General features: G+C 40.7%; 1 protein-coding gene across 1 annotated transcript in view; it reads right to left on the reverse strand.

The window, feature by feature from the left end:
* Nucleotides 1–516: 516 nt before the first annotated feature.
* LOC125487496 (probable G-protein coupled receptor 139) overlaps nucleotides 517–12,866 on the reverse strand; it is a 14,765-nt gene continuing 2,415 nt past the window's right edge. Inside the window, exons 2-4 of the mRNA XM_048619089.1 lie at nucleotides 8,915–9,030; nucleotides 8,469–8,577; nucleotides 517–1,418 (exon numbers count right to left, since the gene is read on the reverse strand). Coding sequence (XP_048475046.1) covers nucleotides 517–1,418; nucleotides 8,469–8,577; nucleotides 8,915–9,030 — 1,127 coding nt within the window. The remainder of the gene's footprint in view (nucleotides 1,419–8,468; nucleotides 8,578–8,914; nucleotides 9,031–12,866) is intronic.

The raw sequence follows: 12,866 nt of genomic DNA on the forward strand, positions 1-12,866 counted from the left end.
CCAGCACAGCTAATCTGCCACTGAAATGTTCATTAATCTGTGTGTTCACGTTAATCTTGTCGATTTTAATGTTCTAATGCTTAATCTCTAACTTTCACCCCCAAAACATGAGGCCATCAGAAACCCGGCTGTTGGTGTGCGTCCTCAGACTTAGTGTGCCACAGGAGCCCGTGCTGGGAAGTCGTAATTGTTGCACTGGGCATGGACCTTACTCTCGAGAGTGAAGGACCGTATATACAATGGAGACAGCGTGCTACACACTGAAATAACCTGATGAACTGAAATAACGGGAGGAAGTCTTTTCTGTTTGAATAATAAAATTAATAAGTGAGGATGCTGGAAACCTGAAACAAAAACAGAAATTGCTGGAAAAATTCAGCAAGTCTCGCGACAGCTGGAGAAAGAAAATACAGTCGACATTCGTGTCTAGTAATCCTTCTTGTCTGGTAATCATACTCGCCACCTTCATCTGTGATGAAGAGTCACTGGACTCGAAACATTGACTGTGGATTTGTTTCACTGTTTAATGCAAGCAGTGATCGTCGTAAAGGGACACATCAGCATATTCTTCAGTTCCTCTCGAAACCTGATCTGTGATATTGCATAAATGAAGACGTTGTTGCAGGAGCTGAGTAACTGGAGCATGTTAGCCATCTCTTGAAAGATGTACAGTGGGTCATTGAAATTCAGACCCGTGAAGTAGCCCACACCTGTAACCCGCACGTAGAGGAACTGCCCGACATAGGTGATCCACAGGCAGAGGAAGCTGAGAGAGATGGTGAAAAGCAGCACCGTGGACTTATTGCGGTTGGTCATCTCTGAGTCTTCACGACTCAATGCACCTCGAAGCCTCCTGCGGGCTCTGCTGGCCACGAAGATGTGTCTCACAGTCAGTGCATTGAGAAGTAGTATGAGAAGGAATGGAAGAAACGGGGTTAAGATGTGGTCCAGCCAGTGGTAGGCCTGCCAGACAGGCAAAGTATAGAAGGAGACCTTGACGTCACAGAACCAGGGCACTTTATCCTGGATGTACAAGGGTTGGTAGATGAAGTAAAAGGGAATGTTCTTGATGCAACTCAGGACAAAGATCGTTCCTATAACCAACAATGCAATTTGTTCAGTACAGTATCTGGTCTTCAGGCTCTGGCAACAGATGGCGACAAAGCGGTCAATGGTGAATGCCACTGTCAGCCAAACAGAGCTATCCCGAGTGCAACGAACCAGCACCGCACTAAGTGTGCAACCGGGTGTAGTTGAGAGAGCACTATACCTTAAGTAGATACGTCCAATCCTGTTGAGGATGACAGAGGTGATAATGACAAGGAAATCAGACACCCCTATGACCAACAAGTAGTAAGTGACGCACCGGGAGAGTCCGCACCATCCTCGGGAAAGGATTATGATTGCCACCAAATTGGCTGTGAGAGATCAAAAGAGAGGAATGTTACTGAAATGGCTCTGAACATCATCTACAATCTAAGTCGGTGCATAAACACGGCTGGTTAGTCACTATTTGTTGACAGTCACTAACAGACCCAATTAACAGCTATTCATGCTCTGAGACAGATCTTGATCACCCCCTTTGACTATCCCACTGCTCTTCTCTCTCTTTGGGCTCTATCCCTTATCCTATCGTTTACTCCCTACCCCATTCGCTCTCCTTACCTTCTGCATGTATACTGACGTTTTCCTTGCCACCATCAGTTCTGAGGAAGAGTCACAGACCTGAAACGTTAACTCTGATTTTTTCTTCACAGACGTTGCCAGACCTGTTAAGCTTTTCTAGCAACTTCTGTATTTGTTACGACTGATTAGTCGTTGTTCATAACCAACCTCTGACGAGTGCACAAACATCAGTAATTGTTTGAGTTCCAACAATTGAGAAAATACTTGTTAATGCGAAATGTACTTCAATCAGTCTTGTCTATAAATTGCTTTCTGGTCACTAAATCAAACCTTGCGGCTGGCTGTTCAAACAAAGCTGAGGGGAAACATTTGCTCTCTGTGCTCATATTTTTATACAGGCAGATTAGACTGCACGGTCAAAAAGCGGGAAACTTCACAGAAGTGATACAGAGACAGAGAAAATATCTTGGAATTTAGACTAAAGCGGGAATTTGACTAGGAATGTTTAATTATAGAGTAAAAGTCATATTTAGACCTGGAACCAATAGCTTGTCAGGAAGTTAAAATAGTCTTATTAAAGAGACAGATGCATGATAGTGGTTGTTATCTGTTAAACACCTGAAATTCATGCTGGAATACGGTATTCATTACTGCAGCAGAAAATTAAGAAAACCAAGTATCTCATCAGAAATCTCGACGTATAAAGGGGTTGGTTTGAACGCCATTTTGATTTAGTGCCCTGGCCCTCTCCTTATGTTTCTCGCAAATTTCATTTTCTGCAATGTCCTTATTGGGCTTTGCACATAAATTAATCAACTGAAGAACATATGTGATTTACTGGCCGTGATTAATAGGTAAAAAGAAATACCACGGATGATTTGGTGATGGGGGAGAAGTAACAAAGCAGTTTTTTAGCATTACCTGACAGCAAGTAAGAATGGCCAAGCAGAATGTACATCATCCAGAATGTATGAAATCGTGGACATACCCTGTGTCCCAGATGGACATCCGATGCCAAGGCATATAAGAATATGAGCCAAGTGGTCGAAAATTGGATGAGGATATTGGCATGCTTGTTTTTAACTAGCACACACACGAAGTCTTGAAGGGCCTTCTTTCCTGTATTGTACACCAATATAAACTCATCTGCTGGATGTTTGAACTTTGCCTTTAAAATCTAAAGAACAGTGTAAACCCTATTCCAAGCACTCAAAAATCATACAACGTATGTGTCTGAAGAAGAGCAAATGGTCAGTGATGAGTAGGCATCTGAATTAATGCGAACCTCACTAATTACGTCAGATTGAGACATTGGCACAAGGATGTCAATAATTGGGTCCTGACTGCATTTTCCCTTTTTTGTTTTTGTTTTTCTTTGACCTGTTATAATCGTAAAACATCATTGAATGACAGTATTAAAACTCAATTAACAGTGTGGACTCATGGATAATTGAACCAAGGAACCAGCCAGATTGTGACATTTGGAGGTGACATCAGTCAATGCCTGGTCCCCTTGATAGACATTGAGAAATTGATTTTGTGTTCCTTAAACCAATTAACACTTAAGCTCACCTAATCTAGGCCAGTCAGAACATAATGATACAATTCATCATACTGATTACGGTGGTGGCTTGGAAAGAGTTAATAAACAACAGTTTGGGTGACAAGGATACATAGGTAGTTTGAAAGTGAAGCCATCTTGCTGTCCAATTGCAAGCACAAGGTCCTCGAGGAATTCAAAGGAGATCTGAAACCGAATGTCGGCCTGTGCCTTCAGATCAAGTGGACAGGAAGAGCTGTAAACGCCCATAAAACTGCTGCCCTGTTTTAATAGGTACATTTTACCACGTGAGTAACATTTCTTGGGCTATTACATTAGACTGTGTCTTGTTGCCTTATTGATTAAACGCTGAAATGAGCAATTTGACATTGGGATTTGAATTCAACCTATAAAACATAAACCTGACTTGTTTCCTCATCATATTCCATTCTGGAAACTTCAGTGAACAATGGCCTGTCAGGGAAGCGCAGTAACAACCAAGTCCATGACACTACAGGCAATCAGCAGCACAGGAGAAGGGCAAGAATGAAAGAGGAATAGTTATAGGAAATTTCAGATTGATTCGGCTGCACTAAATGTGACTTCAGACATTTCTTCCCTGGTGCCAGAGTCAAGGATGTCACAGAGAGGCTTCAGAGAATCCTTTTGATGGTCGTTAGCAGATGTCAGCGTCTGAACCAGGTACTGAGATACCAAAAACCTATTAAATTTAAGCCTGATGTTTTGACAACATAAGGCCAATCCTATTGTAAGAAACATTCATTTTTTCATCAACAGTATAAAAAGAAAGGTGCATCTGGTCAAAGACCCCAGAGCTAGCTGCCATTCGCCAGAGCTAACAGCCCTCATCTGTCAAGAGGGAATCATTGGCTCTCATGGTTTCTGCTATGGTTTAGTGAAAGCAACATCTCAATGTACCAAAGGCACAACTCGTTCATATTCCTAACAGAAGAGTCAACGGAGAAGGCATTCCTGACAAAAGAATCGATGGAGAAGGGACGGAACATTCGAGAAGACATGTAACCTGGCTGTAATTTCGAGATAACAAGGTGTAGAGCTGGATGAACGCAGCAGGCAAAGCAGCATCAGAGGATCAGGAAGGCTGATGTTTCGGGCCTGGACCGAGAGATTTCGAGAGACTAAATTCGAGTGTTTTTTTGTGTAAATGGGGCATGTATTTATTAGAACAGCATACCTTTAGAATCTTGCTTTATTCGATAATTGTTAGTAGTTACAAGGAATTTATTCGGTTTCTTAGTAGTTTAGTTAATTTGTTCTCTGTTAAATTTAGATAAATAAATTGCTATTGTTGGTTTTAGTGTGCATTTAAGGATTTGTTTTGTCTAACCACTAGAAGATGCTGAAAGGTCGATTGCACCACTTTTCACACTCTTTTTGCGTATTACAGGGCGAGGTGTTCCTCTTTGTGTATGACAGTTTTAGTTCTCCAAGGAGTCAACCTCTGCTTTATAACACTATGAAATACAGAAATCAACCAAGTACACTAAGTTGTGGAAATGTGCATAAATACATAAGATCATTGACCTTTGTGATGTTAAGGGAATAGTGGCATGTACTTTTCAATGTGCGACGCTAGTGAGGTCTCTGATCTCTGGAAATCCCTCATTCAATGGTAGTCTATCCCTCATTAATAGGGACATTCCTTATACCCTTCTAACTTGTTGACCGCAAAGGTTTCGATCAAACGGCTTCCTATGTAATTCGAAATTAAATTTGTTCGTTGAAGTGTGATGCGGTCCCACGATTCCATTATTTGAGGCATAAAAAAATCGCTAGTTCCTGAATTCGAAGCTATAAATTAGGCATACATGTTGACTTCGCAAGCAACAATGACATCTCATGAATGAATTCAAACATGATTATTCAGAATATCATTTAAGTGTTAAATACAAAGTAGCACAAGTCAAATTACAAAGTAGATGAAAATCATTGCAACACATTTCAAATCTTTAAAACTCTCAAACATTTATTCCTAATATTGCTTCAATATTGTGCGCTGGCAAATGGCAATAGTGTAACTATTACGTATTTCCAGAGGTGGCACCGCAGACTCGGGCAATTATTGAATGAATCCTTATATTGCCATGCATCTAAGACAGTTTTTCCGTGCAATTCTTTTTTGGATACGGAAATAAGATTAGTTTTTCACATTTTATCTGCATCCACACAGTCGGGCCCTGTAAAATGCATGTTTCGATTATGTCACCTGTCATTCTCCGAAATTTGAATGAAACGCAAACCCAGCCTCACCCTTTAAAACAATTCTGCCATCCCAGGAATTATTATGTTGAAATGCATTGCATTCCCTCTATGATATCTTCATTCCTCCTCTGATAAGGGGGCCAATACTGTTCACAACACTCCTGTACAGGTTAGAACAAGGCTCTTTGCAACTTATGCAACAAATGTTTACTCCTATACAAGGAAGGCTAACGTAAAATTTGCCTTTCTCATTACTTTGTGAATCTGGAAGCTCACTCTTAGTGATTGATGAATCAATCAAGGGCGCCAAGATACTTTGGGTTGCTCACATTTCTCAACCTCTCACTTTACAAGAAAAATTGTGTCTTTCTTTCTTACGTCAAAGTAAATGATTTCGTACATCTTGCCCTCTTCCACAGGCCAGTCGCATCAAATATACCAGTCTTCACTTAATTTGATTAGCTCTACGTGACTTCAAAACAAATTTGAGACGCTAGGTGCTGCAAAGGCAATGGCTCCGAACAACATTCTGGCAATAGTACTGAAAACTTCTGCTTCAGAATGTTCTGCACCCTGAGCCACGTTGTTGAAGTACAGCTACAACATTGGCATCTCGCTAACCATATAGAAACATTATCCAGGTACATTGTTTCCAAAAATGTTTGACAAAAGCCTCCCAACCGATTACCGCTCTGTCAGTCTACCCTCGATCATGAGTTAAGCAAGTGAAGGTGTCATCAATGGTGATATCAAGCAGCATTTGCCCAACAATAATCTGCACACTGCTGCTAAGTTTGATGTCAAGTCAGGGCACTCAGTTGTTAATCTCATTACAGCTTTTGAGCAAATGTGATCTAAAGAGCTGAATTCTATGGGTGAAATCTATAATCGACCCTCAACAGCAGCTGCACGGATTATCAAAACATGAACTGCAGAAGTTCACCAAGACTCCTTTGACAAAATCTTCTAAACTTCCAACCACCTCTGTATAGAACTATAATGGTCAAACATGCATATGCAAACCACCACATGCAAGCTCCCCACCAAAACTCTCATCATCCATACGGAGTACTATACGTCCATTCCTTCAATGTTGCTGGGGAAAACTCCTGATCTACCTCCATTGATGAGTTTATCTAAACCACGTGGACGGTATGGGTTGAAGAATGAAGCTCATCACTGCCATATCCAGGGCAACCACGGATATGAAATAAATGTATGTCCAGCCAATGATGCCTATATCCCGTAAATGGAGTTTTAAATGTATTTCCGTTTTATTCACAGGTAATGAGATGTACACTTGCGATGCCAAATCGTACACAACTATAGACGAACAGTTGGAAGATTGGATCGAAATAAATCAGTGCTTGTATTCGGCCATTGCAGACTTGATATGTGGAAAGGCTTTTGTTTTATTTGTTATGGATCTATATGGCTGTTTTCCATTTGCTATGTACTCGCCTATTGATTTAGCCTGTCGAAGTTGACTTTGAAATTCTGGCATCCTCTCCATAACTGACATTTTAGCAATAGGACCATAATCTTCCACCAATCCTGATTCTACATCATGATCCTTCGATCTGGGGTCCACTCCTACTGATCTCGTCCCACACTAAACGTGTCACTTTGTCTTCTTTTTATCTATCTCTCCTGTATATTCAATAACCCTGGATATTCAGTCCTCAGTACTGGTCACCCTTAGCAACTTCTCCGAATTGACAATCAAATCATGTCCAGTTACCTAAATGTACGCTTTCAAAACATCAATTCTTTTTTAAATTCTACGTGCCATCAGATATAGATCGTTGAATAATATTTGGCCATTATTCTGTGTTTTGATCCTTTTTGATCTTTGTTTGTCTTCTATTTATCTTTTATTCTTCTTTGCTTTGATTTACTGCAGTCGACTACGAGCTTAGGCTGAAGTCCTCTTTCCCCAATCTACTTTGAACCTTCCCCATCAGCACGAATGAATACTCCTGCGAGGATATTTACCCGTCTCCTGTTAGAGTACGTCAAGAACATAGTGTAAAAGTTCAACCTGCCGCAGAACCAGTCACAATTGCCCAGGACGCTCGCTGTACTGCACCAGCTTTCCAGATCTCTGTTCAATCGCTAAGTGTCCTGTTTCTATGCTGAACGGCAATTTGGATTGGGAGTAATACGGACATTGCTACTTTTGAGTTCCTTCTTATCAATCTTGATCCTGGTTTCTGCAATACTGGTTTCAGGATGTCATCTTCATTCTGCCCGAGACATTTGTACCTGTGTGATCAAACTTCTGGATGTTCACAATCCTCCAAAAGAATGCCCAGCAATCATGCTGTAACTTAAAGCTGGAGACGCCAAGGAGACAACATGCTAGCAACGTATCACATATGACCACAGAAAGAACTGCCTCTTCTCCAAACACACGAATCCCCTATCATTTGTTTCTTCCTCCTCCCCTTCGAACCTTGCTATCTAGTTTAACCACACGTAATGACTTTGGCTGAACTCATATGAGAATCCAACACCTTTGCCAGTATCGAGAATGAAAATTTGCTGAACAAGTGGGACTTCAGGAGCTTGTGCATTACGGTCTTGGACTGCCTGAGAGTAATTATTTCCCTTTCTGCTTCCATGCTTCTAGCCTGTGAGGCACCTCCCTTGCCAAGCAGGCTCTTCAAAGTGCATTGAGACCCACATATGTGCCATTGTGACTCTAGACTCTAAAATCAGAAGTCGAGAGTCTGCAGCTTGTAACACTCCTTAAATGTGTGTATCTAAACCGCTAGACGTGACTATATCTTCCCACATATTGCATGCCAGACGGTCCAAAGGCTGCTGAGCTGCCCTGCAATACCATACTATTACTTCACTTTATTCTGCTTTGGTTGAATTACATAAACAATTTTACGTAGTCTTAACTTCATACACCATACAACCAGTGATAAATCTTACAATTCGCACTGATAAATCAGCCCAATACTTAGCACACTTACTAATTCCGATAAACCTGACTTAAATCATATCTTTCACTTATGAATCAAATTTCCACATAAATATAATTCATTACTCAACTGGCGTAGGCCTCCTTCAGGTGTGTTAGAGTGCCCCTTAATGTCCGGGTGTTTTGGAAAACTCTTATTTACAGTGTCTGATGAGTCATTGGCTGGTTTAGCTACCTGATACAAGAACCAACAACAACTAGACCAACAATTTTCAGCTGATTGACAGATGTCTTTAATCATCGAGTCATTCCCTCTTTATAAAAAACTATTTGACTTATTTGATGGCTGTTAGTTCTATATCCGAACAGTAATCCATTTCTATATTTACACTTGAAAACACCACCCCGAGCTTGCTGCATGGACCTAATCTGCTCCTCATTCAGCTTATACTTCACTCACATCGTTCTTCTGGCTCTACGTCCCGAACTAGGAAACAAATCAGTTTTATCCTGAAAGACAAGAGAAAATAATCCAGAGGCAAATAAAGATGTATCGGAGAGGTATTACTTACCAGGGGCACCAATAACTGCAAGAATGGGATAGCAAATTGCAAAGAAGAGACCATTGGCTGCTCCATGCATTTCCTTTCAGAAACGACTAGATTATCTGAAGCTGCAGTCTTTAGCTCTGGGGCGCAAAGGGAACATGAATTATACCAGGCGAGAGTCTCCAGAGGAACTATGTCACAATCTATACATTAGTTACAGTTCGGTGAGCAAAATGAATAATGTATGATTTCATACATTATCTTTGTAGCCTTGGCAAGATTGATGACCCCATTATACATGTCAGCAAATTGCTGGCTGCAAATTATATGGATGTCACGCCACAAAACATGCTCTTACACCTCCAATAAGTGGAGCCATGGATGATAGAAACTAAGCTGAGGTCATCTCACTAGCCTAAAAACATATTTTCTCATTTCAACCAGATTCCCAATTGTGTTGTGCAATTAGGAATCTTATTCGTCTTGTATTTCGTTAATTGGTGAACCTGACGGCGCGGTGGTAGTGTCCCTTCCCCTGGGCCAAGAGCCCGGGTTCAAGAATTAACTGCTGCAGACGTGTATAATTACATCTCGAAACAGTGTGATTAAAGAAAAGTTAATTTCTTTTAAATGGAATTATTGCATCAACTGCACTAACAAAGGAAGCAATGTAAGTGCAATGGAAACAGTTATAGTTTCTCATGCAGTAATAACTGACACAGCGCTGACTGTGAGAACGAAGTCAGGCATCATTAAATTAGAAACAGAGCCATGGTCTCCTGCTGGAATAGTTAAAGAGCTATTCAGTTGAATATAAACCCAGAAATGGTTGAGAACTAGAATCATTGTATATATTTCAACAAGAAGGAGATGAAATCACTCAGTTGTATAGATGACTAGAATATAAGACAGATTTGTAACAAAGGTGCATGTTCAATCGTCGTCCCAGTTTTGGTTGTCTTGTCTCTTCATATTAACGGACGATTGCGAAGTGATTGCAATGGGTCTGTAATACATTGTGTCTCTATAATCGCAGATAACTATAGTTCTTGATGGATGAAGACTCCTTACATGCAAAAGGAATGTTCCAAATAACATGGCGTCTCTCATTGAGAATAGATTCTTTTGTTAAATCATTTCTTTACTTCTTTATTATATTCTTTCGACCTTTTCCCATCCATTCATTCCTTCCTCACTTCCTTCCTTTGCCACTCTCTCCCTTCTTGCCTTTCTTTCCCTTCTCGTAACTTTCGTTGCTATCGAACCCAGTCTCTATTTCACAACACCCTGCAATCTAACATGATCCTAAAGAAGACCTACAACCCAGTCGAAGGGTTTGAACTGCTGTTCTGAAATGAGGTGTGCTGTTGGTTGTAGATTCTGTGTTTTACACTCCACTCTCCTGTTGATAAACCTCGGATTATTTAATTTTGTAACATCATCAGCTCCAGTTTCTGTATCAGAATTCTATTTTTGTGTTGACCTTTATTATAATTTAAAAATAATTAATTCTTAAATGAAATAAAATGCTCGTGAAACTCAGCAGCTCTGGCCACGGCTGTGGAGACAAAGCGGAGTCCAGTGACCCTACTTCAAGGTTCTTCATTAAATTCTTAGTTTCTTTCCGCGACTGACTCATTTCGTATGCTTGTGTTTTTTTAACTTATTTTTCAGGAAGGCAGAATCTGCATTTTTGGTCAGAGATTTGCTTTTTAATTCATTTGTACGTCTGACGATCACTGGTTGTCAGATCTGCTTTTACACAAGTGAGCATTACTAATGCTGCGGGTAGACCACCTCATGGCGCATTCGAGTTTATTTTATTTGTTGGCATTGACAAACACGTTTTTCAGCCCCTGATAAGTTGTATTTGTTCAATTTATTTCACCGAGGTGAGGAAATAAATCAAGCAAAGAATTAACCCTGGTTCAAAATACAATTTGTAAAGAAATGTGAACGGTATTTCCTTCATAGATACCTCTTAAGTCCTCCGCAGGCAAACCAGGTGCTGAGCAGCGGCACTGCGCTGTCCACTATGCAGAAAGAGAGTCAGATATTTGAAGATACCCATTATAAAACACTGCCATCAATAAACTGCTGTCTTGTGCCTGACGTTTCCATCACATGTCCGTCGAAATTTTGTTAGGGCATGAGGAGAAGAGTTGACTCTCACTGAATTGACCCACGCTGACCTGGTCACAGTCATTAAGCCGAATCACTGTGCATTTTAACACACTGAACGAAAGAACAAAAAAGAACAAAAGAGAAGCACGGCATAGGAACACGCCCTTCAGCCCTCCAAGACTGTGCCGATCATCATGCCCTGAATAAACTAAAAGAAAACCCTTCTAACCTTATTCAGTCCACATCCCTCTATCCCTCCCTATCCAACTAATCATCCAGAAGCCTCTTAAATGTCGCCAAAGTGCCTGCTTCCACCACCTCCTCTGGCAGTTCAATCCAGGTTCCTAGCACTTTCTGCGTGAAAACCTTTCCTCCCACATCTCCCTTAAACTTTTGCCCTCTCACCTTGCACCTGTTCCCCCTTGTAATTGAAAATTCAACACTGGGAAAAAGCCTCTGACTATCCACCCTTTCTGATCCTCTCATTATTTTTCAGTCGTCTTTCCAGTGAAAACAATCGTAGTCTTTTAACCTTTCCTCACAGCCAATGTCCTTGAGACCGGGCAACATCCTGGTGAATGTCCTCTGCACTCTCTTCAAAGCTTCCACGTCCTTCTGGTGATGTGGCGACCAAAACTGCACACATTGCTCCAAATGCGGCCTAACAAGGATTTTGTATAGCTGCAACATGTTTTGCCAACTCTTCTACTCATGCCCCGACAGATGAAGACAAGCATGCCATATGTCTTCTTAATCATTTTGACCACCTGTGTTGACACTTTTAGGAAATTGTGGACCTGCATGCCCAGATCCCTTTGTAGGTTAATGTTCCTAAGGTTCTGCCATTAACAATACAATTCACACCTAAATTTGATCCTCCAAAATGCATATTTTCGAATTTCTCTGTATTAAATTCTTTCTGCCATTTCTATGCCCAAATCGCCAATCAATATATCTCCTGTCGTATCCTTTCACAATCATCAGCATTTTCAGCAACTTCACCAATCTTTGTGTCATCCTCAAACTTACTAATCAGACCACCAACATTTTCCTTAGATCATTTATATATACCACAAATAACAGAGGATCTAAGATTGTTCCCTGTGGAACACCACTAGTTACTGGTCTCCATTTTGACAAATGCCCTTCCAGCGCTACTCTCTGTCTTCTATGACTAAGCCAGTTTTGTAGCTCGCCAGCCAACACAGAATCCCATCCGATTTTAGTTTTGTACCAACCTGCCAAGTGGGACTTTATCAAATGTTTTACTGAAGTAGAAAAAAGCTTCATTCATTGCTCTTCAGTTATCAATTATCTTTGTCACGCCTTCAAAAAATTCGATCAAGTTGTTAAAACTTGACCTTTCCCGTACGAATCCATGCTGCCTGTCGTTAACTAGTCCATTTTCTTCCAAATGTGCATGTATTCTGTTCCTCAATATCTTCTCTAAGAGTTTCCCCAGCACAGTTGTCAGACTGACTGGCTTATAATTTCCTGGATTATCCCTGTTTCCTTTCTAAAATAAGGGAACAACATTCGCTGATCTCCAGTCTTCTGGAACCTTGCTTGTTGTCAAGGAGGATGTGAAGATATCTGCTAATGCCCCAGCTATTTCTTCCTTTGTCTTTCGCAGAAACCTGGCATAGATCCCATCAGGCTCTGGGACTTGTCTACCTTAATGAAATTTAAGATATCCAAAATCTTCTCCTTTAATGTACAGAGAGGAATAGAAAGCATGCCTTCCAGATTGTAGCCGTCTGCCTGTGTATATATATATATATATAGAGAGAGAGAGAGAGAGAGACAGATAGATAGATAGATAGATAGATAGATAGATAGATAGATAGATAGA

The sequence above is a fragment of the Rhincodon typus genome, chromosome 42 (genome assembly GCF_021869965.1).
Source record: "Rhincodon typus isolate 14 chromosome 42, sRhiTyp1.1, whole genome shotgun sequence".
Classification (NCBI taxonomy): Eukaryota; Metazoa; Chordata; class Chondrichthyes; order Orectolobiformes; family Rhincodontidae; genus Rhincodon; species Rhincodon typus.